The sequence below is a fragment of the Brachionichthys hirsutus genome, chromosome 16, assembly GCF_040956055.1.
Source record: "Brachionichthys hirsutus isolate HB-005 chromosome 16, CSIRO-AGI_Bhir_v1, whole genome shotgun sequence".
Lineage (NCBI taxonomy): Eukaryota > Metazoa > Chordata > Actinopteri > Lophiiformes > Brachionichthyidae > Brachionichthys > Brachionichthys hirsutus.
The window spans coordinates 9,869,237-9,896,302 of NC_090912.1; the positions used below are offsets into that span (position 1 = coordinate 9,869,237).

At 47.7% G+C, this 27,066-nt stretch overlaps 1 protein-coding gene across 2 annotated transcripts in view; it reads left to right on the top strand.

Annotated features, from left to right (window-relative positions):
• The window catches only part of nfixb (nuclear factor I/Xb), a 95,147-nt gene that overhangs the window by 7,445 nt on the left and 60,636 nt on the right, over positions 1-27,066 (top strand). Inside the window, exons 1-2 of one of the 2 annotated variants that reach the window (XM_068750355.1) lie at positions 15,140-15,307; positions 15,709-16,240. In XM_068750355.1, the coding sequence (XP_068606456.1) occupies positions 15,140-15,307; positions 15,709-16,240 (700 nt within the window). Of the gene's footprint in view, positions 1-15,139; positions 15,308-15,708; positions 16,241-27,066 lie in introns of those variants that run through there. The other variant, XM_068750357.1, reaches the window with a different exon arrangement.

A 27,066-nucleotide genomic window follows, 5' to 3' on the forward strand; every position in this document is an offset into this window, starting at 1 on the left:
AAAGACGTTAAGTTTAGTGGGCGGTATGAGAGGTTGACAGAAGAGAATGGTCTCCTGACATGAGTGTATGACCTCATATATTGTGTGTTCTATAACACGTAGTTATAAAGCAAAGTGCACGTGAGAAGGTTTTCAAGATTAGACAAGTCTTTAGTCAGTTTGCATCCGGCTACGTTTCATGAAGGTCTTTGGCTGTATCCCAAAAAATGTGTGGGTTTCAATTCAATTATAGCCCTAATTTAGGATTCTTTTCTTTCGAAATTTATCCAAATGCAATTTCAGGACAATTCTGTAGAACTGACATTTGTCTAATTTTCCAAATTCAGGAGGAGAAAGACTCGCTGTCGTAGATCTGAATGAAGGTGAATCGGTGCGAATGGCTTGAAAGACTTCTGTCTAAGATTAGATTTTGCCGCTTTCCAGGAAGTTGCTTTATCTGGTCTTCTTTATTGGGAATAACTGATGGTTAAACATCAGACTTTTTATGTTCAATGTTTCTCTTTGGCGCCATAGCTAGGCTAACACAAGTCAAAGCTAGCTATTTCAGCCAGTCATCCGTCCATCCATTGGAAAGTGAAGTGTCGATGGAACTTGTTCAGTGGTCAAGGGATGAGATCACAATGTGATGCCACTCAACAATGTAGTCATTAGTCTTTCACCTCTTCTTTGGCATGACTTTTAAGTCGAGGAGAGATAAAGAAACATTGATTGGATCATCAATCATGCCTTAACGTCTCCCTAGGCTTTCTTGCTTCATCACCCTAAATTACCTCATGCTGGAACACAGGAAGGGTAGTTCCAAGAAGAGTCTCGGGTATGTTGATCAAGAGAAGAAAACAGCAGTTACTGTGCAGGACTGTAATCCCTTCTGGCAATTTAGCAGATACAACTGTGGGACCCTCAACCCAAGCGCCGACTTTCAGTCCATGCGTTTATTCTCATTTGCCAGGAATGTCAGTTCAAGCTTGTGCTTGGGTTTAAGAGGCATTTATGGGGTTAATATCTGTGAAAATCTTTTTCCTGTTTAGGGGGTGGGTGGAGGAACGTTTGACGCTTGGAGGCTTGTGAACCCGCAAGTCAAACAGTAATGAAAACAGTTGTGACCTGATTTCAAGAGCTGGAACAAAAGACACGGGGAAGGAGGACTTGAAGTTGCAGCAAAGGCAAACGGACGATTCCTTAAGATGGAAAAGCTGCATGGCTTTTTACTCACTGTTTGCATTTTCCTGTTACCTGTTTTTGTCATTGTCTCCTATAGACACCCCCCCCCCCCTCCTCCCCATGTCCAGTAAGGAATAGCCATCACCCCAGGGAACAAAGTTCTAGCTCAGGCTGCTTGGAGCAGGAAGGTGGCACGGGGCCAAGGGTGGAAAATCTATACTCGGTTGCATAATATAACATATCTTTACCCCAGATGAACTCTGAGGAGGCCTGGCAGCTGTGAGCAAACAGAGTTGGAGGGCGGGAGTTTGTGTGTTACTCTGTGACTCTGTGTGAAAGTGTTTGTCTATGAGTTGGGTATGAGGGCCCACTCTATCCCTCTTGTGACTTATGTTTGCTGGGTGGTGCTGCCGGCCCGAGGCTGTTTGAAAGTCAAGCAGAGTACAGTAGACTCAAATAGGCCCTTGTTGGAATAAAGCGCGGGGGGGGGATCAGAGTTGGAGGAGGCCAGGCAAAAGCTCCATAGCTTCTCCTTTTGGCCTTGGTAGCCAGTAAAGAGCGCCCCGGCTGTCGCTGCACGCTGCATGGGAACCCCGCTCTAAACCTTCTCCTCTGTTTAGGCTACACGATTAGTATGCATTACATGGAAAGTTGTATATCTGAATTCATGAGGATTTCATGTCACTGCAAGAATATAAAACACAGATGGGCTAAATTTCACTTCACCCTGCAAGTTTATGGAGTGGGTTAATTTGTGCTCCTCAAACATGCCTTATAATTTATAATTCAGTTGATTCTAGTTGGTCTAGAATAGAATAGTCTCTGAATTATCCTTAAAGGAGTCCTTGGTTTAATCTGATCGTCCGCGGCTGTAATGGAGTGCAGTGCGTGCCGCTCCTCTTTTTGTGGCTGCAGCTTCTCGAAAGAAGACGGGACGTGGAGGGAACGGACCCGAGAGCGGTCAGCTGTCTGATGCATCAAGCCGCTGTCAGGCTCCCCGGCACGCAAAACCAAAACGGGGCTCATTATGGTCATCATCTGGAATAAAGCTCAATCAGCTCCGCCACCTGTGGCAAGCTGGGGTGGAGAAACCAGCATGTCTGTTCGAATTTCAGATCCTTTCACACGCATTTATTCTATTCATCGTGCTATTCCTTTAACCCCCCCCCTTATTTTTCCTCTCCGTCTGCACACCTGAATGGAAGTATTTCCACACCAGAGTTAGGACGCTTATGGGGACCACAAATTGACTGTGTGTTGCAGCCAAGCTGTGGAGATTTATGATGGAAGAGAACAGGAATGGTGTGGGCGGTTATGCAGAGGTCCACATTATGGTGTGCTTTTTGGGGGGGGGGGTTAATACTATGAGGACTGGAAGGCCTTTAGAATGGCGAGGAGTGAAACAACAGCAGATTTATTTCTCTCCTTTGGTCCAGAAAGATTCTAAAATAAATACAGCATGGAAAGAAATGGGGCTGGAAGAGAGAGAGGAAAATCAACGGGTAGACTGGGGAGTATTGAAGTCCTTTTGCATGTTAGAGCGGCATGAATTGTTTGATTTGCTCTCTATCAATCAGCAGAGGATGTGTTTAAACGAACCCGATGTGTGTTTGAAAAGCCCTTTTTATAGCTGCGGCCGTTTGTAGTCTCCTTTTACTTTCCTTGGAAGCAGCCCGTGATTAAAACGGCCGATAGAGGCGTATTATATTTCCTAGGGGATTGGAAGGAATGCATATGCATCATAACCATATTACACTAGTTAGGAGCGGGACGTGGTGCCAAGCCTTTGGGTGCAGGAGCAGCGTCCCGGGAAGAGCCGGCGTCCCACAAACGCCACAGGAGACGATATCTGACAATGCGGGGACCAACGTCGGACGTTTGACAGGAAGCGATTTAAAGGCAGGTTTTAACACTGAGAACTTCGTGACAGTGGACATAGATCCGAGTCCTGCAGAAACCATTTGACATTTTTCCTGTGAGGGAAGCATGTTGCTGGTGGGACTTGGGCCTGCACAATCCCTCCTCTGTTAAAACAATGCGGCAGTTGTCCTGCCTAACCTAATTACTCCCCCCCCGGGGGGGAGAAAGGCAACAGCACCAAATCCCATAGTTAGGAGCTCTGATCCGGGCTCTGCTGTAAGAAAATGCCTCATTCAGTTCCCTCTTTGCTCACACACACACACACACACAGTTTCCACTGTGATTGGGTTTCTTCAGATTGACCCTAATTACGCTCAAATATATCCCGGTCGCTCTCCTGTATCGTTGCATGATTGCTGCAGCACGTATTAATCCCGAGGACATAATTCCGTCTTGGAGGTTGTGTCATGTCATTGCCATGAGGTCTGTGTTAACAGTCCACAGGTTCACGTTACCACTCCAAACTGGTAGTGGTATTGTGATTTTCCTGAACCAAAATCTGGCCCCATCGATGAGCCGGCGGCTTGTCCAGGGTGTACCCTGACTCTCGCCTCCCGAGGCTGCCGGGATAGGCTCCAGCACGACCCGCGACCCGGTTATAGATAAAAAAAAGTTAAAGAAGATGGATGGATGGAAAATCCGGTGACTGAGAAATAAATAACTCAATGATTATACAACAGGGGTTTTTGGTGATTTTGATTCAATGTTGGACACAACATACTCGTTATTCCCTCTACAATAATAATAATAATGCATAGGTTTTATAGACACCCAAAGACGCTTTACATTGTGCATTATTCATTCACTCCATACTTGGTGGTGGTGAAGCTACTGTTGTAGCCACAGCTGCCCTGGGGAAGACTGACAGGAGCGAGGCTGCCAACTTGCACCATCGGCCCTCCTGACCACCGTCTGTCGCCGCCATCGGTGAACTCTATTAGTCGGACTTTTGATGAGGAAGTTTGCAAGAGGGGAAGTGTGTATGTGTGTGTGTATTTGCAAGTCTTAATGTCCCCCTCAACCAACCAACCTTTATTTACCTGTCCTCTCCCAGGAAAATTAAAGCAGCCTTTGTGTGGGAATAACTATTTGGGGATTGTTGCGGTGCTGGCCCGTCAGTGTTTACACAGCTTTTCATTAGGGAAAAGACAATTCCATTTTCTTTTGTCGGTCCCGTTCATGCGGCGCAGCAGTGCTGAAGCCATGACTGAGCTGCATGTGTAACATCGACTCGAATCTTCAGTCCATTCCACATGAGGAAGTGGAAGTGCAGCACACCACATGTCCCGAGTACTCGGGGCATATAAGGAGACAGCAGCGTCGGTGTGTGTTTGCTTTAGGCCCAGCGCCTTTCCTCTGCAGTGCAGTGTGGGCTGTGGACCCTGTGCCCTGTTTTTGCAGCTTGCCCTAAGGCAGCGGCGGAAGTTGTACTCTAACAGCATTAGCAGGGCTCTTCCTTCAGGCTCGGCGCCCACTGTGTTAACTCTATCAGTGCCCCCTTGTTACGTTCATCCGATGGCCTCCCTGAGTAATGTTGACAGTTTGTATAATCGTCACATTAATGGCTAATTCATTTCCACGGCTGTCTGTTTGCTTGCCTCATGTGAAACCCCCTGAACATGAACATCCCAGAACACCAGGTTCTCATCAGTCTCTAGAAGAAAGTCTGTATCATCAAGGTCTCAGGAGATCTGAGGAAGAAGAGGGAGAGCATAGTGAGAGCCACAGACACTAACCCAGCAACCTCCACGACTCAGAGACCGGTGGGAGGAGTTAACTCTAATATTGAGTTTTGATAGGTGCTGGTGTGGTGGACCTGGCATGTGTGAAACCTCCACATACGGAAAGAGCTGTCACCACGTTTTTCTTAATTTTGCAAAAAGTAGCCGGCCGTATTCCACCAGGCAGACCAAACCGAAGTGTTGGGTTACGTCTGTGTGCCGGCCCAGTCATATTTCGAGATGAAGTTTTTCCCGTCATCGGTCTTTGTTCACTCCCTCCCAGTCCTTTGTGCTCTTCGGTTCGCTGTTACATTAAGAACCTCTTCTATTTATTCAGCCTCTGCGCCAACCTGTGAAACCTGCCTGTCAGCGGCATCCAAGATTGACATGATCTCTCACTTCATTAACCCCTCGTGCTCATTTGGACTGGCGTCTATCTTACCGACATCTCACTGTGCTTCCTGAACCAATAAAAATGGGTGTTGTTTGTGCATTAACCTGAATTGAGATGTCACTGAACTTTTTTTCCCGCACAACGATAATCTTAACATCAAATTGACCCTATTCCCTCCCACCAATTGTGACCCTGTCAGCCACACAGAGCAGCCACCCATTATATGTGTAAGGAGTATAAAGCTAATACTAAGAGCACTTTTACCTTCTTTTCATCATCCTCTTCTTTTGGCTCATTGTGCAGCCACACCTCTGTCAAATATTCACCCCTCGTCGGTTCATTTTGTTGACAAAGGGCACCAAACAAAGGACCTACAGGCCATGCAGGCCGGATCTCCAACCATCAAGGCTTAAGTAATATCTCAAGCTATGGATTAAGCTTAGTTACTTGGCTAAATTAAATTGGCATTCATAAAGGTTAAAAAGAATATGTAGACAGGAAGTCATAACCGGAGAGGGGGTGGGGGGTATGGGGGGGATACACAGACATGGAGGGTGAGACAGTGGGGGATGTTAGTTAGGGATTGCAGCAAAGCATTAGCATAAAGGGCAGGGCAGCATGCCCAATGGTGGGAAAGGTTGGCATCACGCCTTTCAGACTGGCAGAGAGGGAAGGCTGGAGAGGGGGGGGGGGGTTAGTCAATAATAGTACATCCCTTGTTCAGGAAAAAGGAGGTCCCGAGCTGTTGGCAGCAGAGCAAGCTAAACTTCTAGATTGATTGTGTGCTAGATTGCCCCTTTATTTGTCTGATTGCAAAGCTTTCAACACTGCGTTAGTGGCGGGCTTTACTTTCCTGCAGCCTTTGTGCAAGGGGGAGTTTCTCTGTCTCGGCCGCGATGGTGATGGCCTCTGCACATATGTCTCCGAGTTTTACGATGAGCGCAGTCAGCTAGTCGGGCGTCCTGCAGGAAAAGTTCCTGACTGCGTGTTTCATTAGGTCAGGTCACCAGCATTAAGCCGAGGTTAACAACAGTGGCGGTTTAGCTTGTTGCCGTATTCAACCGCAGCAGTTTGCAGTCTCATCGGGGGCATCCAGACAAATACGGGATGAAGACAGCTGCAGAGAAGCATCTGGATGTGAGTCGCCGAGCCACAGGGCGACCGTTCCCCTCACGCCGGCTGAGGCTGCGCTGATGTCATGGTAGTAGGGAGTGAAAGGGACGATTATTGAGCAGGGTCCGATTATTTCTGGCCCTGCATTCATTAGTGCAGCCTCCCCCCCCCGAGTTTATTATGGCCACGAGGAGTGTGATATCTGCAGACAGCAATCCATCTTAATTTAATAAACTGATTTACAAAGGTGCTGTTTTATTATCACATACTCCCAATACAGATTAGGTGGAATAAAATGGACAAAAGGCTTTCAGAAATGGAGCATCTAATCGCATGCTAGTTAGTTTTCATGAAGACATAACCCGATGATAAATTGACTTTTTGACCACACACATTGTTCTAAACCTGTCAGGCTAAATTCTGGGCAGCATTGCTAAAAACAAAGCAATAAATGTTGAATATTAATCGGGTGAATCGTAATTTCATGAGTCAGCGATGACTAAAGCATTACTCGTCCCCCCTTGGCCTTTAATAATGCCTTGTGTTTTATATACATATTTTTGAATGCTAAATATTGACCTTTAAAATAACAAGCAAATATAGCTTTTGAATAGATGTAGTGGAGAAAAAAAAGTCGAATATTGATATGTAATCAGCGCTGTTTGTCTGCCTGTTAGAAAAATAACTCAAATCCTACAGACACATCTTGATGAAATTTTGGGAATGTTACCAGGAACGGATGATAAACATGTTGGTGATGATCCAGAAGCAATTCTGGATTCCCAATCACTTTGATATTTTTGTTAACATTGCAGTCAATGGAGCTTCAAAGTTTGTTCCTCAATATCTCGGTTGATTATCGACCGATGTTTATGGAATTTCACACAGTCATGTAGGGTGGGGGCCATGCAGGATCCAGATGGGATCCAGATGGCATCCAGATGGCATCCAGAATGAGGTCAGGAAAAAATATTGAATTTTTACATTGAAAACTCAGATTCAAAAATCAGTTAAAAATACACATCAACTCTGATTCACTTTAATTTTTCATGGTTGGTGTTTAAAGATACCAAGAACACTTTATAACATTTTGATGATGATGCAGATCACCATGTGGATGGTGTAAATCTAATTACGAGGGGGGTGAGCTGCTTGGCGGAGGTCTGCGCTCTCTGAGTGCTTTTCTTGTTCCCTTTGAATTGTTGAGGTGGAGTAGAAATATAAAATAGCATAAAATGGAAATAATAAATGTAATTATTTTGTATGTTGGTATTTTTAATAAATATACTCCTCCTGGGTTGTACAGCTGCTTACAATTCATTTTTTTAGTATAACTAATTACCCCTCATAATAGAGCTTCAGTGAAAAGCTGTGGGTAATTCGGGGGGGGGGGGTGATAATTATAAATGTAAATTTTTAAGACAATTATATTTCTTATCAGTTTGTTTAACAATGATTTTAAAAATGTATTTAAAGTGTGGTTATATCAGGTATTCAGTCATAGGGAATCATTCTTTCCGTGAATTTAAGCAACATATATCTGTGCATGAGGCAGCGGCACAAAAAGATTTCAGCCACTCAAAAAAGATTTTGGATTTAGTGTCGAGTGTTTCTAGCGTGTGTTTTCCTGCGTCTTTTGACGCTGCGCTCTCGTTTGTCAGAAACGGCGAGTTGAGGAAGCCGAACGCTGAAGTTTGCAGCCGCCTCCATCCACGTCTGCGTTGTTGTGTGACTTCAAAGGCCGCAGCTTCCTTCCCTCACAGAGAGACTGTCTGATGCAAATGGAGCAATATTGATTTATTAAAATGGCCCTTTTTCGGTGGTTAGGCTACGGTTTGCTGCCTGCAGCGCCTGCTGCAGAACCCTGCTCTCCAAACTCTGCTCGACACCATCTGCTGCAAACACACGTCTGTAGATGGCTGCTGACACACAACCGTTTCAAAATCCCACCAACCGGCCCTTTAACTTAATGTATTCTTAAGACTTTAAGGAGTTTGAACAAAGAGCTTGTGCGCACTTCTAAATCAGTGCCAAGCTAAATGTCATGAACCTGATGAATTGAGGGCGGAGACTTGGCGGTATTACTCCGCGGCTGCACAAAACTCAACCCTAATCGGAGCAAGAAGGCATTTTGCAAACCAGATACAATGCGTATCAATCACGGCGCTGGTTTCCGAGAATCTTGGGGATGTTACAGATCTCTGGTGAACGGCTCTGTCTGAAGGCGTGTGTTCTGCTCCAACCTGTCGCCCATCTCGGGCTCAGTTCAGCTCGCCGTCTTCTTCCAGCGGTGTGTGAAAGACCGCCTTTGGCATTTCACGCTCGTCTCTTTGAAAAGACAAGTAAATCCCTACGGCTTTGTCAAGCGGCAAGTTAACACACGCACCCGATGATCAGCTGCATTTCACGCAGTGTTGAATTTTTTAATCTCAAGGTATCGTTTCACTAGAGGGGTTGTGGCGCAACGTCCCTCTGCTTTGAGCCCATGAACCAATCGGTGTGCTTGTAATTCTCTGTGATGCACGTCAACCAGGACGTGGTGGACAGCGAGGACCGCCAAGCACTTCTGACAGTGTCATCAAAAATGCATCGCCAATCCGACAAACCCAAAGGAATCAAATAGAATGCATTTGTGAAATGACCTTCTTTGTTGCAGGCCAGGCAATTCTATATTTACTGAATACAGGGTCGAAAATGTAAAGCCTCGACCAGCCAAAGCTGTTCCGAAAAAAGTGGCTTTGAGAAAATGTTTAAATAATACCCTCTTTTCAGCATTTTTGTATAATGTAATATAAAAGAATTAATAATTAATTAACCTTGCAGGCGCATTAACGTTAAACTTTCATATTATCCTGGGGGCCACAAATTATCATCCTGTGGGCTGCAAATGGCCCGCGGGCCGCGAGTTTGGGACCCCTGCTTCAACATGATTATTATTTAGATCTTAGTTGATGTAACTGTGTAAAATATCCTCGTGCATATTTGCTATTATGCCATAACTTAGCCTATTTAAACACAAGGAAGCAAGGCAACGAACAAAAAGCCGTAATGTCTTTGTCCAATCCGTATCGTATCAGCGGCTGGTCTGCAGCCGCGTGAACAGCAGGAGTCGGTTGGCTGGCACAGTGAGAAAACACTCAGTCATGGCTGCTGTGCTGCTGAGTCGGCCTGCCCAGGCATGGCCAATTACTCACGTGTGCACACACACACGCTAGCGAGATGCGAGGCAGTTCCTTCAATCAACAGCACATTCTTTCTAGACAGCGGCAGGCAGCCCAGGGCGGCGGGACGGGGCCTTTGTTGGACTGTGCACACATGTGTCCGGGAGAAATGTGTCATCGGGCACAGAGATGCACGAGTGTGACATCAGCACGTCCATGTTAATAAACACCACAGGCCCGCGCTACGTTTGGGTGCAGTAACTGTGTGTCGGCACATTGCTTCGCTGCTCATCAGTGCATGCAGGGAAGATCTGCACGTCTTAACGTGCGTTAGAGCTCCTGAAGCAGGAACGCATCGTTTGATCGGATATCAAAAGGGAACTAACACTGTTTTCAGAGTGCGACGTGTTGATTTTGCATGCAGCTCATAAAACCCTCAGAGTTTCTCACCTGAATTCCTACCCAGGGTCCGGAGCTGCAGTTCACCCCCCCCCCACCAAGAAGAAAAAGGGCATGGCTGATTTCCTTGGCAGATAAAGGGGTCAGGAAGGGCCCGGTGGGTTTGGCTCTGCATGCAGCCAGCTAGCGGGACCCCTTTGTGGGGTTGGAGTGGCGCCGTGGGTGCCTCTTCCTCGGCTGGTCGCCCCCCCCCCACCGTGAGCACGCAGCTACCGCAAATTGCTTACAGATTTTTCACATGCACGTATAGTAAGGTGCCGGATTGTAAACTTGGCGACATGCGACTGATGCGAGGCGCAGAGCCCCGTGGATCTGTAGGCATCACAGTGATGTCATCGCTGGGCTCCTTTCCTAAAGACACAGTCTTTAGGAAAGACCCCCCCCCCCAATGCCGTGGCTCTCTGCCAGCAGTTGGGTCTGGGTCAGAGGGAGCCGGCGTCCGGCTCCATCCAGGGTCAGGGACGCTCAGCTGGGTAGGACAAGACAGAGCCGAGCCCTTCCAGCACAGTGCTGTGCTAATAAAGGACCGGGGGGCACGCCCCCCCCCCCCAGGTTATGGAGAACATGTTTAATTGGTCTAGTGAGAATCGTCCACTGCAGGTACCACAGGACAGAATAGGACAAAGCAGGACGGAGAGGCCTGCTGCTCGGCATTATGGGCCAGAAAAAGAGGAGACTTTAAGCACTGCAGAGATTTCGGAGAATTTTTTTTTATTTAGAAATCACTGATATTGGAATTCAAATTCTTTCAATGAAACATTACTTTGTAAAAAAAAAAAAAACCAAAATATTAAATTAATTTGGATTTTAGAGAAATTATTCTCATTATTACCTTCATCATTTTGCAGAAATATTGTTCTGGAATTATATAAATAATATGATAAAAATCAAATTGTATTTATTTTTTAAAATCTTGTTGGTCTTCATTTTCTACATTATTAATTATTACAGGGAGACATTTAGCTGTTCAGCAGGCTCCTGTAAGCTCTGTGCTGTTATAAACAGAAATAAAAGTAGTTCACATATGTTCTAATATTTATCATGGTGACATTCATTAGACCTCCTTTAGTGTTAGAGGGAGAATAGAATCAACATTATTGGACATAAATGAAATAAAAATGATTGCGTCTGGATCTTTAAAAAAATTAAATGTGAATTATTAAGGCGTTAAAGCTAATTAGCAAATTAAAAATAGTCATTATTTTACAAACGGACTAATATTGTGAAGAGGCTGAAAGATGCGGTTTAACAGACGCACTAATGGATCCAACTGTGGCTGCGTCGTCAGAGCAAAGAGCTTTTTCTCTCCTCACTGAAAGAGTTAATCTGAAGTTGGCAGCCAGCTTCGCGTTCTCAGCCAGACGTGCGGAGAATAGGAAAATAAATGACTTGAAAAGTATTTCTTTTGTCTCCTTACAGACTGTTTAAATCCAGCTGAGGGCTGCATGCAGCAAATTGTCCAACTGGAGCTGGCGCGGATGGATTTAATAATACAAGTAAAAGTACTTACATATATTTTTATAGCATTAAAACGCAACACATGTTTTAACATATTTAGAGCATTTAATTCATTTACCCCATTTGTTCTAAAATAAATACATAATAAAATGAAGTGAAACGATTAACGAGTGAAATAGCCCCGCTATTAAGTCTCACGCTCGCGCCCCGGTCCATTCAGCCGCCAGCCGCCCCCCCCCCCCCCCCCCCCCCCCCACACACACACACACACACACACACACACACACACACACACGCACACGCACACGCACACACGCGCGGCTCCTCTACCGCGTGGTAGTTTGCAGGCATTCCTGACCGTCGTCTTTTCTCTCCATCTTTTATTTTGTTTATGTCCGTTTCATTTCTGGCAGACGCCATGAACGATGTTTTAACTCTTTCTCCAGTGTTCCTTATTTGAAGTGCCCCGTGAGATGAGACAGAACAGGGCTGAATAAGTGATGGGGCATTTTAATCGTTCTGGCTGAGTTCGTCTGAGAAGAATCTGGATGATCTAAACATGCTGGCGGAAGAAAAGTAGGCCCGATTCTTCACTTTAATTGGTTTAATTATTGTCTATTAGAGAAGCTTGCGCAGGGAACGTTCGTCTTCTTCTTTCTATTTTATCTTATTTTAACTAACACTATTATTTAAAGGCTTGATCTTTGACCCATAATGCATCAGGCGCAGGCTGGAGGCGGAGGTGTTTTTTAATGACGTAAACCCCGCGCACCTGTGTGACGGTGTTTGATTAACGGGAACAAGCGCGTTTCACTTGATTTAAATATGACGTCGACGCGAGAGCTCGGCTGTGGTGCGTTTAAGTGGCGTCGTTTTATTTTATTTAACAAACAAAGAGTGTATAAAGGTTACATACAAATTGCCATAGAAACACATTACATACATTAAAATAATTTGTAGGTGATACAGATATTTCAAGTTTTTAATGCCTTTTTGTTCAGTGAAGCATTAATTAATTTTATATACGCCAAACGATCATTATCTAAATGTTTGAATGCAGGTCTTTGCTTATTATAGTTGCATTTGTGGATACAGAACTTTGCTGTTTCAGTGGCGCTGATCATCCTTATTGATTACTCTCCCTGCAGCTTTGGCACTTTGACACAATGTGGAAATAAGAGTGTCAGTTTTCACAAGGGTAAAAAAATAAAATAAAAGCAGGGGGCCTAGCTCAGGAAAAAGACTTAAATCTTGCTTGTGTTGAATTTCCAGTAACATTTGAATAGCATTTATTTGCATTTTTTTGGGGGGCAGGAAAACCAGACGCATTCAAGTTGACACATTTCTGCTGCTGCTGCAGGTGTGAATGGAAATGCACGCTTAACTCTGAGGCCGCCATTCTCACACTCCACAGTGGGAAGCGTGGAGGTTGTGTTGCTTCACCGCTGCAGCAACACAAAGCTGTGTGTGTGTGTCCTTCACCGTGCTCGTCGTTGGCTGACGCGATGGAGCTGAGCTCGCCTGGAGGCCGCGATGTTTATCTCTGAGAGGCGGCGGTGTGTGTCGGCCTGTTAAAGTGCCCGTCTTTGTCCCCGTAATGCGGCTCCTCTTTGGTTGAGTGTGACTTTTCATAACCTCGGCTGTTATTCTAACATTCAAGCCTTGGCAGCGTCTCGTCGCTGATGTTTTGGGCTCTTTTACGACTTGGGTAACTTGTAACTTCTGAGAGTTCATTCAGGATTGAAAACCAAAATGATTTTCTTTGCCGATGGATCTGAGGATCGGTTTCTTCAGAATGCTGTGATTAAAGTACTGGAGGGTTTTCCACGGCTCAAGGTAACTTCTCTTTGTAACATTCAATCATCCGGTACAAAAGGAAACCCTCTAATCACACATTTAGAGGGAATGTTTCATCTTTTAGCTCAGGAATGATGCAAGGAATCGATTATAAACTTCATTGTCGCCTCTAAACACTTTTTTAACGCACATGTTTGGACCGTTCCGGTGAAGTGATGTCGGAACTACGGGCTTCCATGATCTCTGCCCGGGTTTTTGTCTATAGAGCTGCAAGCATCCTGCCAGACCGGCTGTCCGTGGAGCAGGTGGGACGACCAATGACGTTCAGGCAACATGGCAGCCGCCGTCGCCGCCGCCCTCGCTCTCGCTCTGAGCGCCTGCTCGTGGGCATTTCGAGGATGTTAGCGCTGACCGTTTGCCGTTCGATACAGCCGAGGGAGATTTTCTTCCCCCCGCCGCTGCCACGGTTTTGCCTGGCAGTTGCCCGCCATTGATTTGTGTGTGCAGGCGGAGGAGTGTGGCTGCCTGTGTTTGTTTCCCCCCTCTTTGTTTGCGGTGGCAAACCCACCAGCAGCTGCCGGCGGCGGCGGCGGCGGCGGCGGCGGCTGCGGGCTCTGGAGGGATTCTGAAGCTGTGTGTCCTCGCTTTGCCATCCTCTGCCAAGGTGGCATTATGCAAGCAGAGCGAAGGGGGGAGAGAGAGAGAGCGTGCAGAGGAGGGCGGGTGTTTGTGCGCGGGGTGAGGGAGATGAGGTGATGGCGGCCGGGGTAAAGATGGAGGCAGGCTGGGGGTGGTAGGGGATCGGTGCAGGAAAGGTTCGCTCCCCTCAACTCCGCTCGGTGTCAGTCGAACTTCCCGATTTGGCATCGCTCTCGTCCACGTCCACCTGCTCCCTCCTTCTCTCTCTCCTCTCTCCTCTCTTCTGCGCACTCGCTCCTTCTCTCATTGCCACCACACAGTCCCTTCTCCCCCCCCCCCCCTCCCCCTCCCCCTTTCTCTCTTCCCTCCCTTTCGGCTCTTGAAGCTAACGCATTGGCTGGGCTACAGGCATCTTGTTGCCAAATAGGTGGGCCCTCCTCGAGCTGGCAAACACTCAAGCAATGGTTGGGGATAGAACGAGGAGAGGACGAGAGACGGCGAGCGAGTAGCGGAGAGAGAAAGAGAGAGAGTTGGAGAGAAAAGGGGGAAAAAAGAAGCAGCACTCGGCTTTGCCAGCGGTCGTATGCGCTCGTCCAACATTGATTCGGCTCTGTTTTTTTTCTCCCTATTCCTTGCTCTGGCCCCCCCACCTCTCGTGTGTGTGTGTGTGTGTGTGTGTGCGCGCGCGCACGAGTGTGTGTGAGTCCTGTGCCGGGCCTAGGGATCAGAACAGACACCAGGACCGGTTCCACTTTGCCAAGGATTTTTTTCTGTTTTTTTTTCCAAGGTTTATTTTTTTTCTGTTTTTTTGGGATGCACAAAGGATTGTTTCTTTTTCGTGCATCTATTGCCATTATTGAAGTCATTTTTTGAAGCTATTAACATTTCTATTTTTGCTTCACAGTTTGCTGCAAGTTTTGATCTTTTCCCTGCCGTGAATTCTGCAGTGAATTTTCTCCCTCCTAAATTTTTTTGTTTTGCTTTTTAAACTTTGGCCCGCCGTCTTTAGCGAGCGCCATATCACGCTAGTTTTTTCAACAACCTTCAAGTTGTTTTTTTTTTTTTATCTGCTAATTCCCCACACCCTGCCAAACCAGCACTTGCTTTTTACATTTGGGAGCGCGGGAAAAAAAAACAAAAAAAAAACTGGTGCAGGAGATTTTTTTTTCACTTTAAACGCTGTGCCAAATTTATGATGAGAGTGCAAAATGGTAACTACCAGGCCGTCTGTCTTCCTCTAGCAGTGTTGTTCTGTGCTGATTCCTGTCTGCGCTCAGTTTGTTGTGGAAATGTGAGTCTGGCTGGAGCTCCCTTGCATGGTAGCAGAGATAGGAAATGGTATGGCTGATCTTTTAGCAGCACGTTTCAACAGCGGTCTTGTGGCGGCAAAGCCTGGCGGCGGTGAGCGACCGATGTGTGGCAACCCTGGCACGGGAGCGCTGTGGCGAGATCTGAGCTTTGTTGCCCAGCGATATGTAGTTAAGGTATTATAGTACAGCGGAATAACTTTTCTTTTCCCAGCAGGGAGCTCAGCTTGGCTCGGTTTTCTGTTGCTTTTGGATTTGCGTCCGTCCGTTCTGTATTTGTCTTGCATCTGAACTGGCATTAATTGCAACGATAAAATGCTTTTGCATGTTAGGATTATGATTATTTCTTTTTTAATGTTGTGTATTTATTTGTATTTTACCTGACTGGTAGTTATGCTAATAAAGTTTTTTTTTTTATATATATATATTGTAATTTGAATATTTTTATACACATTCATTTCAGTAGATTAATTTTCTTTCACCAATATAATGTATTAATTACGTGATCATTTCTGACTCAACTTGCGTTTCAGCAGCTTTATTCTGAAGGCGAATTAATTTGACGTCTTTCTCCCCAGGATGAATTTCATCCCTTCATTGAGGCCCTGCTCCCCCATGTCCGTGCCTTTTCCTACACCTGGTTCAACCTGCAGGCCCGCAAGCGCAAGTACTTCAAGAAGCACGAAAAGAGGATGACCAAGGACGAAGAGCGCGCGGTGAAGGACGAGCTGCTGGGGGAGAAGCCAGAGATCAAGCAGAAGTGGGCCTCGCGCCTGCTGGCCAAGCTCCGCAAGGACATCCGGCCGGAGTTTCGCGAGGACTTTGTGCTTACCATCACGGGCAAGAAAGCCCCCTGCTGCGTGCTGTCCAACCCCGACCAGAAGGGCAAGATCCGCCGCATCGACTGCCTCCGCCAGGCCGACAAGGTGTGGCGGCTGGACCTGGTGATGGTCATCCTGTTCAAGGGCAGCCCGCTGGAGAGCACGGACGGGGAGCGGCTGGTCAAGTCGCCGCAGTGCTCCAACCACGGCCTGTGTGTCCAGCCGCACCACATCGGAGTGACGGTCAAGGAGCTGGACCTCTACCTGGCCTATTTCGTCCACACGCCAGGTATGTGGGCGGACCTGAATGACACACACACACACACACATACTGAGCCACAGCCAGGCTTTGCAAACAGTCAGAATTAAGATAACGGGCCGCATCGTGGCGATTAAAGGGCCGATCTGCAGCTTGTAATCGTTCATCTTTAATGCATGGTTCTATTTGGCTTAAGAAGATTCGGAGATTCTGAGACTTTGGCGGCGCGGCGTAAGACCTGTGTTTACCCAGAGATATGTTTGCATTGGCACATTTGTTCAAACGTTTGCGTGCAAATGTGTCTAAATCCAAATGTGCATGTTTTCCAGTGCCATCGGTAAACAAAAGCATCTGCAAACCTGTTTATCGCTGTGTGCGCGTATGCGCATGCACGAGACACTTTGCGGGTGCGTCTGTAATCCATTTGTGTGTCACTGTGTGATTGGTGTGTGTCAGTGGCCGTGCGCTGTGTGTGTGTGTGTGTGTGTGTGTGTGTGTGTGTGTGGGTTCTTTTGTGTGAACGGTGGTCTGGAGAGTGCAGTGACAGCTGGCTCTGTCCCAGGTAGTTTAGGAGTCAGACCGTCTGCGGCCTCAGCCGACACACACGCACGCACACACACACACCCACACACACACACACACAGCTCAGCCAAGCTGCCCCATTCGTTATTTACTGATTGTTCTGTTCAGACACACACAAGTTGAGACTTTTCTGTCCGAGCAGCGTCGTTCTGTCGCCGTTTGTTTTATAGGAAGTTTTATTTTTTCCATATTCGGCACTTGCAACATTTAAACAGCCCCGTGTGCATTCCACACACACACCATGCTGTATATGTATGTCATATGCAATTTTTCGGACAATTCAGATTTTTCAGCTGCTGAACCGTTAATAAATATCGACACTGTCGAGTCATTCTTCATGTGATCAAAATATTATTATTATTTTTTAACTTTATTAGACAATTATATAAATGTTAAACACATTTGCTGCTTGAGTAAAATATAAACCCCTCTCTGATGTCACAGTGGAGGATTATATTTCATTGTAGAATTTTAAATTGTGTTTTTACATTTAAATTTTACAAATCAAATTTTTTTTTTGTCGCATTTGTGAGGATTCAGTTTCAAAATAGGAAATGAAAGTGCGTGATGTTCAGCGATGCAGCAGGAGGGGACGATGATGCGTGTCAGACCAACGACGGCGCCCGTATTTGTCATTTCGTGTTTCTTCTTCTGCAGGTTGAACTCTTATTACCACGTGTAAATATATATTTAAGATGCTTCTGTTTCCATGAGAGAAAGGTTTGCAGGTAGATCACACACACACACACCTGTGTTCTGCCCTTTACTGCTACCCTGGCTCTCTTACCACTGACTGGCGTGCAGCTACCGGACCTGAAGGCTCTTCCTTGGCAGCGTTCTGCTGGCCAGGTTCCGTTCGGCCCAGTGCGTGACTCTGCTGGAGTTCGCGGGGGCCTCCGTGACCGCCGCTTCCAGTTCTCCAACACGCCGGGGGCGAGCCACGGTTCAGATTAGCTCCCAGCGCAGCCTGGTGCCCCTCAGATTAAAGCCTCGTCTTCAGCCTCTGCCAGAAGCCGGCGGCCCCCGTTTACCGGATCAGTGTGTGTCTTCTCTGTAATGTAAGTGCGTCTTCTCGTTTAAATCTGTTTCAAATCAAATCTTGAGAGCAGAATTTTGTATTTTTCATTTTTTTAAAATTTGGCCACAGTTTTTGTTGTCTTGGACATTTTGTCGTTTCTGTTCACGTTGGCGTTTAAAACCGTTGAGAGGCGCCGCCTGATGTCAGAGGGCATCGGCCTCTGGGCCGGGCGGGACCCTCGAACACGCGGTACAGGTGCACAGCGCCCCCCCCCCCCCCCCCCCCCCCCTTTGAGGCTGGCTGGGGTGAAGCAGAGTTTACGGAGGACAGACAGTGGCTCCATTCTGACCTTTGAGGTGGCAGCGTGTCAGTTTTATTCTTAGCTCCTCATTCCAGGGTGTCTGCGTGTTGCGGTTGCCAGGCCTGATGATTGGACGGCGGCCGCCTCTTCAGCTCGTCCCCGCCTCGCCGTTTCAGCGTCCCACTGATGTCACTGTCGCCAACTGCAGGGGGGGGGGCAGCAGAGGGGCTTTTCTTTCAAGCCGCGTGATTGACAGAACAGGAGACACACACACACACACACACACACACACGCGCTAACCCCTCCGCGGTCTCGGCTTCACTACAGAACACTATGTGTCCCTGCTTTTGTCCAATTATAGACTTGGGCTGTTCCAGGCAGGGCAGCAGGAGTTGGGGCAGATCCCGGATCTGCTCCTCTGCGCCGCAGCTGCAGAGAAAGGCTCCGGCGCTAAAAGGAGGCGGCTCCCTTTCCGTTTGACAAACACCTGGCCGCACGCGGCACTAACAGATTGTGATGTAACGGCCGCGGCAAGATGAGAGGCGAGCCCGAAAGCGGTTCCCTTTTCACTCCACCGACTCTGCTGATGAGAGTCATAATGGATCAGGGATGTGGAGGAAGAAAGTCGAGGCCCAAATCAGAGCTCCGCGCTCCACATGTGTCCGCCTGCTGGCGAAGCCACGGCGTTCTGGCGTTAGTCGAGCCGCCTCGCTCGGCTTTCATTGCTGCAGCCTCCATGTCTGCTCCCCGTTCTGCAGGCAGACGGACCAGGCCGCAAAGCCAAATGCGCCACGCTGCACCGTGTCTCCGTGTCGCCGTGGTGCTCATTTAGCCATCGCTGTGTGTGTGTGAGTGTGTGTGCGTGTGTCGTTCCCAACATTACTAACGGCCAAGCGAATGTCTTTTAATAGAGGCGAACAAAGGGGGGAATCGACTGGGAGACAGGCAGCCAGACTGAGAGACTTACCGCCTGCACGCCGCCGTAATCCATCAAACGCATCTTATCTGCTTTGGCCGATATGCCGAGCTCGAAAAGGAGGAAACGTTATCAGATGCAGCTTCGTGCAGCCCAAACGGGACCGAATGGGGTTTGCTGTGTCTCGGATGTATTTAGGAGCGTGGCGGTTTGTGGGAATTATGGCGGGAGCGACGCTCCCGTTTAGTTAGCGGTTAGTGACGTCACCGGAAGAAAACAGGGAATCGCTAGATCGTTAAAGAATCGTAACAAAAAAGAAGCCCTCCCATTCTCTTCTTTTCCGTGGCAGAGCAGAGATTTCTGGCCGGCGTTCTGGCTCCGGTCCGTAACCCGGGCCAACAGAGTGTCGGCGCCGAGGGAGCCGCATTCATCTGGTGTGAGAAACGCCGCTGGTCCGGCACGTCCAACGGAAAGTTTCCAGCTCTCTGTTGTGCTCAATAAAGCTCTTCGGCAAAACCTCTCATGGCGGGACGGCGTCCGCGCCGCCGCAGTGTTTTAATACGCACTGAGGCACAGGGGCCTTCACCGGGCCCGGCCCGTTTTAAGAGCCCCCAGCTTTTCCAGTAGCTTTTTGTCGTGTGTGTGTGTGTGTGTGTGGAGGGGTTAAGGAGTGGCGGCGCGTATGGCGTGTAAGGAATTGCTGGCCAGCAGATTATTCCAGTCCCTCCGATTGAATCGGCGAGAGACTCCAACCGTCGTGCCGCCGCTCCGGTCTCTCCTCCGATCGCTCCCAACGTTCCGGAAGTCCAGAGGGCTTGGTGTCAGGAAAACGCTGCTTCATATTCCCTGTAATTATCCAGTTTAATGAGTTACGCTGGGCTGGAAACGATGCACGAAAGGCTGAACGTGTGATTGAATTAAGTCTCACTTTGAAACAAAGCTTCACAAACGGTGAAATTCCTCGTAGCGGGAAGTGGCGATTGTGAGCAACACGGATCAGCTTTATTTCCTAATTTCACTGAAGAGTGATTTTTAATTATTTGTGTAATGAAGGTTAATAAATTATCATTGTGGCGTCTCTTTTAGCAATTTAGCAGCTGAGTTCACTTTTTAGGGTTTTTTTTTAGCTGATATTTAACAAACTGAAATGCATTCATCTCTTAAGAAATTAAACTTGCCGATAATATAGAAAAGATACATACATAACATAATTAACAAAAGCATTACAACTAATAATAATAATAATAATAATATTCCAGGATGGCTTTTCTCACATTTCTCTGATTTTAGCTCTTATCTTATTGCAGCGTGGGAATTTGTGTGACCAGTTTTCTCTTCCACTGTACTGGCGCCAGGCTAGAAATCTGTCCGTCCCGTTAAAACACACGTGTCCCCGCGCGGGACGGGCGGCTCGGCTCGGCGAGCCGGAGGGGGTGAGGTGGCGACAGCTGAGGGGTAGAACGAAGAAGACGAGGGAGCCTGTTTTTCCTGGGCCGCTTCCCAGCAGCCAGATCCTGATCGCTCTGCCTTGCGACTCGTTCCCTCGGTCCAGTGGAGCAGAGCGTGGAGACGCTGCCCTGTAATTGGACGGATCTGTAATTGGGGCAGATCCTTCCATACGGAAAACCGGTCTGGAACGCCGCCGCCGGCTACAGATTCCCTGCCTGCGTGGATTTCTGTTTCGATTTAAAACCCATCTCAGATTTTGAGAAACATCCCATTGTATGCAAACAAAGGGCGCCGCTGGAATCCTCTAAATGACCATTAATAATGCCGACACGGCGAAACATCTCCCCTTTATTTAATGCTAGTGAATGTCGTTCGCCGCCGTTGGGACGGTATCGAGGGTTGAGCTGAAGTAAGAAGAAAAGCATCGAATAGAGATGATGCAAAATGGCGTGGTGAAAACAAAGAGGGAGGGGCAGATACTCCGGCGAGCGGGGCTGCTCGGCGCCGTTTGGCGCCCGGAGCTGCAGCTCTGTTTAGAAGGTGCCAGCTTTTCAACACGACACAGTCTCTGCCAACTTTTATCCTGATCCTTTCCTTTCTCTCTCACTTTAACATTCCCCCCCATATCCTTGTTTTCGCTTAACACGTCTTGCCCCCCCCCCTCGCGCCCCGACCACCGGTCGCTGCGCGGCTCGGGCAGCGTGTTGCCAGAAAAAGCGAGCAGATTGTGTAAACGCGGCGCTGAATAGAACGACTATGGCGTCCACGGACACGCCCCTTTATTCTGTCCTCTGGCTCATGGGGGGGGGGGGGGGGGCAGCAAACATGGCCGCTCTGTGCTGCTCATTCAGGTCCAAAATGGCGGACAACGCAGCGGTGCTGTCCAACCAGAGGAGGAAACGATTCCACATGTGGAGAAAGAAGCGTGGCGCATTAGCAACGCTGAATCGTGTAGCCTTTGATGCGAAGCAGCATGTTGGCGTCTCGCTGAGCGTCGTCACGCCAACCTCAGGACTGCGGCCTGGAGACGCCATTAAGCGCCGGCTGTGGGGGGGGGGGGCGGCGATGAAATGACTCAATAATGATCCGAAAATTAGCGCCATTGTTGCGGGAGCGTAAACCGGCCTCATTGAGCCGGGAGCGGCTGCTTTTCCCTTTCATGGATCCGCCCCCCTTTGTCCTCTGAAATAACAGCATGAATATAGAGGGGTCCTTTATATTCATTGCGTTGAGTTGGTTAGTTGTTGGGATTGTGGCGTTAAACCTCGCTGGTTACACGATAGATGACAAACGCCGCTGCGTGGCTGTCATAGGTTTAAACGCGACACAAAATGACAACAATCAAGGAACTCTGTGTGCAAACGTGAATTGTAAAGAACAAATCAGGAATGACGTTGCCGTCCCAACGTCTCTCACCCGATGCAGAAACGTCCTTTCAAGTTCAATCTGCCGTCTCTCTGGAAAGATTAAGCCTCCATCCCAAGTGTCTCTCTTTAAGTGTGTGAAGCATGTTCTTTGGTGTTGTTTGCCTATGTGCTTTACGGTCGTGTGTGTGTGTGTGTGTGCTTCCACGCACACGCTCTTGCGGCCGTAGAAGAGGGCCGAGCGACAACACACTCCATCTGCAGCGGAGCACGAGTGTCCTCTCTGGATTGGCCCGGCACCTGATCCCCGTTCACACCTGATGCCTTCGGGTCTTGTAACGCATACACGATGAAAAGCAGCCTCATTTTGCACGAATCAAACGCACACTGATGCGACCCAGCTGTCCTGCGGGGAGGGGGGACCTGGGATCAGACTGCTGTCGGTAAACCAGGCCCCAACTGGGTCCCCCCCACTGGTTCTTGACTGGATACAATCTGCTGCCACAAAAGTGCAAAATAAATTGCCAATCCATTGATGTTTATTCTTAAAATCTCATCGTCATTGTTCTCCGAAATGGCAAATTAATATAAATGATCATTTTAAGAAGCTGGAAATTACTATGAAACTTTATATTGGCGCCCGTGTCCTCCGTTATTTGCCCCTTGTGCGGTGTGCAGGAGGGTATTAGCCATCGACCACCCGACTCGAGTTTCCATTCGACTGCCGCTCTGCCTCGCTGTGAGTTATGTCCCAGATGTGCAGAGGAGCGTGCACGGAATCAGTGGGAATACAGAAAGAGGCCGGCGAAGCCCAAGTCTCCGAAAACGTGTTGCGCTTCAGCGGGACGGGGGACAGGGGGACGGGGGGACAGGGGGACGGGGGGAAGGTAGTCCCAGCCTCGGTGCTGATGATCAAGTGATGGCCATGAAAAGCAGAGAGCAAACAATGTAAGGGCAGTAAATCTGAATTCAGGGCAGCGGGGGGTGTGTGTGTGTGTGTGTGGGGGGGGGGGTTCTCGCCGTCCCGCTCTCGCCCCCAGCGCAACAAAAATACTTTAAATGACAGTGAATTAGAACAATCTGGCCTTCATTCCGCTCTTAGATTTGTATCTGCGGTTTTGCCCCCCCCCGCCCCCTTTCTTTACTTTCCCTTTTTGGCCTGGCTGTAAAATGGACCCTAACAAGACACCATTCACCCGGGAAAGCATCAGGAAAGGCCCCATTCTTCCCGCCGCCTCCATCCCGGCTGCTTTTACTCCACCAGGATCTAAACACGCCGGCTGACACGACGACTCCAAAGACAAATATTTTGGTTTCGATACAAGCTTGGAATTCTTTTTCCTTTCTGACTGATTGAATGAATTTCTTCCTCCGGCCTTGAATTTGAAACGCCACAGTCCTCTGTCAGGAAAGCATTATGATAAGATTCCTGATTAGCCCAAAAGGACACAGACAACAGCAGATACGCCCCATAACGTGTGTACTTATACACACCTGGGTATATTACCACATTAGAACTAAGAGAAATAGGTCGAGGATGAAAAGGTTAGCAAGTTTAATGAACCATTGCAATAGTTAGCTGAATATGGGCGTGGCATAAAATGGTTTAAATAAAGATCTGATTCTCTGAGTTGTCAGGAAGCAGTAATTGCGTCAAAGAATATCAACGTCATTCATGCACGTAAAGGCAAATGCCTTAAAGTCAAACTATTTGCCAGATCAATAATCATTGATGATGAGCTTTGTAGCTCAGAATGACGGACGGACGGGGACGTTGATGGTGATTATGATGGATGCCAGATCGGTCTGCATGCAGCTGCAGATTTGCGCTGATGGAGACGGCCTTTCTGGCACTGTAACTGTGTGTGTGTGTGTTGTTTTTTAAACCCTGTATGCATTCAGGCATATCCGTTTCATCACGCTTTAGATGTGCGATGAAGTAATTGTTAGATATTTTACATCCTAATGCAAACAAACAAATTGCACACGTTCTTCCCCCTTTTTCCGATTGGTGGAAGTTGTTAAGCAAATAAAGCTCCGCTGTCGGTCTTTCCGTCTCGTTTGCGCTCGCTCCGGATCTGCCCTGGCTGGAACGCTCAACTGGAATAGCCCCGAGCACAGAGCCTCTTTTGTGGTCAGGCTTTTTTTCTCTTCCCCTACAAGGTGTTTGAGAGAAAGAGCAGGACTTTCCCTGCTGGACTCGGGTCGCTCCATCGCTCCATTGCCTGTCTGGCACTCTGTGTCGACGTTCTGGTGAACAGCCATGTCCCACACTCACACACTCACACACACACTTGTTTTTCACACTCAAAGGTGAAACTTTGCTGATGTTGTTTTTGGACCTGCTCAGATTTTACTTGGAGTATATTTCGGCTGTTTCTTGGCTTCGTTCCTTTTGCGCTCCTGTTTCATCTTCTTGCTTGTGCCTTTAACATTGCATGTGAGGTTGCATCAGCTTAAGATCTCACCTCTGACCCATTTGCACCGGTTGCTTCAGTTAGCATGCTAATGCTAATGCTTTATCACCAGCCTTTCAGTCTCTCTCATTCAGCACAAACCAACCATTTCCTGTCGATTCCATTTTGCTTTGATCGGATCTTTTTTTGGGGATTTAACGATTCAGAATGCAGCTTTACAGAACTTATCTGATAATGACAATTTAGGGAATTCATCCAGACATGGAATTTTATTTTATTTTATTTGCATATCAATTTTTGGACCGTATCTGGCTCTGAGCGATTCTGGCTTCTTACCAATTTAAAGTTTATGAATAGCCTGGAGCCTGCGGATCGTTCTCTTTAGCAGCTCTTCCACGCCTTCTGTCCCGAGGGAGACTTTGGTGTCAACCAGCGACTAAACGCCTCCCAAGTATTGCGAGTTGATTTTGTCACAGGGTGTCGTCTAGTCATGGAGTTCATCTACAGTCAAATGAGGACAAAACAAAACCCCAACTCAACCCAATGAGATGGAAAACAAACATGTCGTTTCTCTATAGCCAGAAATTGTCTCGCATGATGAATTCCTGAACGCACGCCAATCAGTGATGTCACGACCGCAGCTTGAATTTGAGGGCTGATGGAAAATCCCTGGCATCGTAAATCAAGGCTGCGAACGCCGACTTGTCATCATGGCTTCGCGTCGTCGTTGACAGATGAGGAATCACACCCAGCCGGCGATATTCATCTTCGGAACGTCCCACATTGTCCTGCTTTTCAAAGAGGAAATGCATTCTTACGAGCGTTTGGCATTTGGCTGCCTTCTGCAGGACGTCGTATGTTTTCTGGAGCGGCTAGAAGCTAACGGCGGCTAATGTTGGCCAACTCCAGATAGATATTGCTGTGGAACGCTCATTACGGATCCAAACCTGGCCCGCGCTCGGCACCGGAACCGGACACTGCTCGGAATGTTTCTGAAAATGGACGAGAGTTGGAGCAAACGTTTCCAGACTGGTGCATGTCAAACAGCAAGGTGGCTTCATCTCGCCGTGGTCGCGTCAAGGAGATCGTAACCGGTCCCGTGAGACTCGCCATGCATTGGCTTTCCCCGCCGGCGCCATTATACTGCACGCTTGCATTTAAAATATGACATAATAAATCCAGCGGGGCACAGAACACGGCTGGTATTCTTATTTTAAAAGAAGATGACAAATAGGAATGGAATTATCCCTGTCCTTATGTCACATTTTGTTTCCAGGACATATTCTGTCTCCTCCATTAATGTAGTTCATTTTACCAAGATGTAGTATTCATTTAGAAGAGGTACAAAGTATGTATATATATATATATAATATAAAAGTATATATTCAGCGGCATGAATTCATTTTAAGATAGCTATCGCTGTCGTGAAATGCAGGACGCCACTGCGTTACGAATACCGGGTTTGTAATTTGTGTATAACCAGTAAAGCGTGCACACGCACACACACACACACACACACACACACTGGTGCAGCCTGAGCGAGTGGAGAGAAGTGTGTCATCTAAATGAAAGGCTAGGCTGTGTGTCGTGTGTGTTGCTGTGTGGTTGGTGATGTATTGTCCACGTGTCTCCCTGCTCAGAATAATATCGCTGGGCTAACTGAGCCATCTTTCGTAGCGCGCTTTCATCACACACCGGCGTTCACTCCATCCCTCACTCCGCTGGACGTGTGCTCGCTGCAGCCTGTCATTACAGCGGTCCTGATGTGGTTGCTGGGTGGCACCAAGGCCTTTTATTAGTGTCATTTTAAGACAACTTTCACTCTCTTACTCACTCTCTCTCGCTCTCCCTCTCTCTTTCCCTCCATCTTGCCATTGCCTCTGTCCTTCCCCTTTTCCCCTCTCCCTCCTTTCCCGAAGTCTCATCCCTTTCTCTCTCTGTTGCAATGGGACTCCTGTTTGTTGTTAAGTGTTCAAACCATCCAGACACACATGCCCGGGGCAAAGGGAGTGATTCTGGCTAGCAGGAGGCAGTTTAATCACCGTGTGCCGGGGCATTACCGGGGCCACGGGGCCCTTCCCGGGGTCCTTCCCATGCTTTGTCGACTGGCAGTTGTTGCTTTTGGTTTTTGGAATAATGGTCTTGGTAACTGCTGGGTGACATCCCACTATGACCCACTAATGAGTGCGTTTCTGTATCGAGGCCTGTGTTACACCATGTCAATTCAAAAAGGCTCGTATACCTCGGGGCGGCCATGATTAGGAAATTCCCCCTTTTGCCTCCCACCCCACATCTCCCCCTGTCAGAGGATCTATGACATCTTAATTTGTGTGTTACAGATCACACTTTCCTTTTTTTATTGACTGACTTAACGTACAGCAGGGCTGCCTCGGGGGTGCTCCAGTTTGTACTGAAATGGCAGAGAGCTCTCTGTTTGAGTTGGGCGGTAAATGTTTATGTTTGAGAATGTAAGAAAAAAAACGTTCTGTTTATCAGAGTCTGTGAAAAAGTCATATCATGCGATGCTGTCAGATAATTCAGCAAAGGAGGGACTGAAGCTACACACACACACACGTCTGCAGAATGTGTCTTTACGTTAATTAAGGCGGGCTCTGGGAGTTTGGGCCCTGCAGCAGTGTTGGGTAAAAGGGAGGAGTGAGTCAGCTCAGGACAGCAACAGGTAAATCCTGTTTCTATCTTCTCCTAGGCATTGCATGCTCTAACTGGGCTAGGAACATCCTATCTACTCCCATCTCTCACCCTAATAATGACTGTCTGCATGTCCCGTCTATTTTTTATTTATTTATTT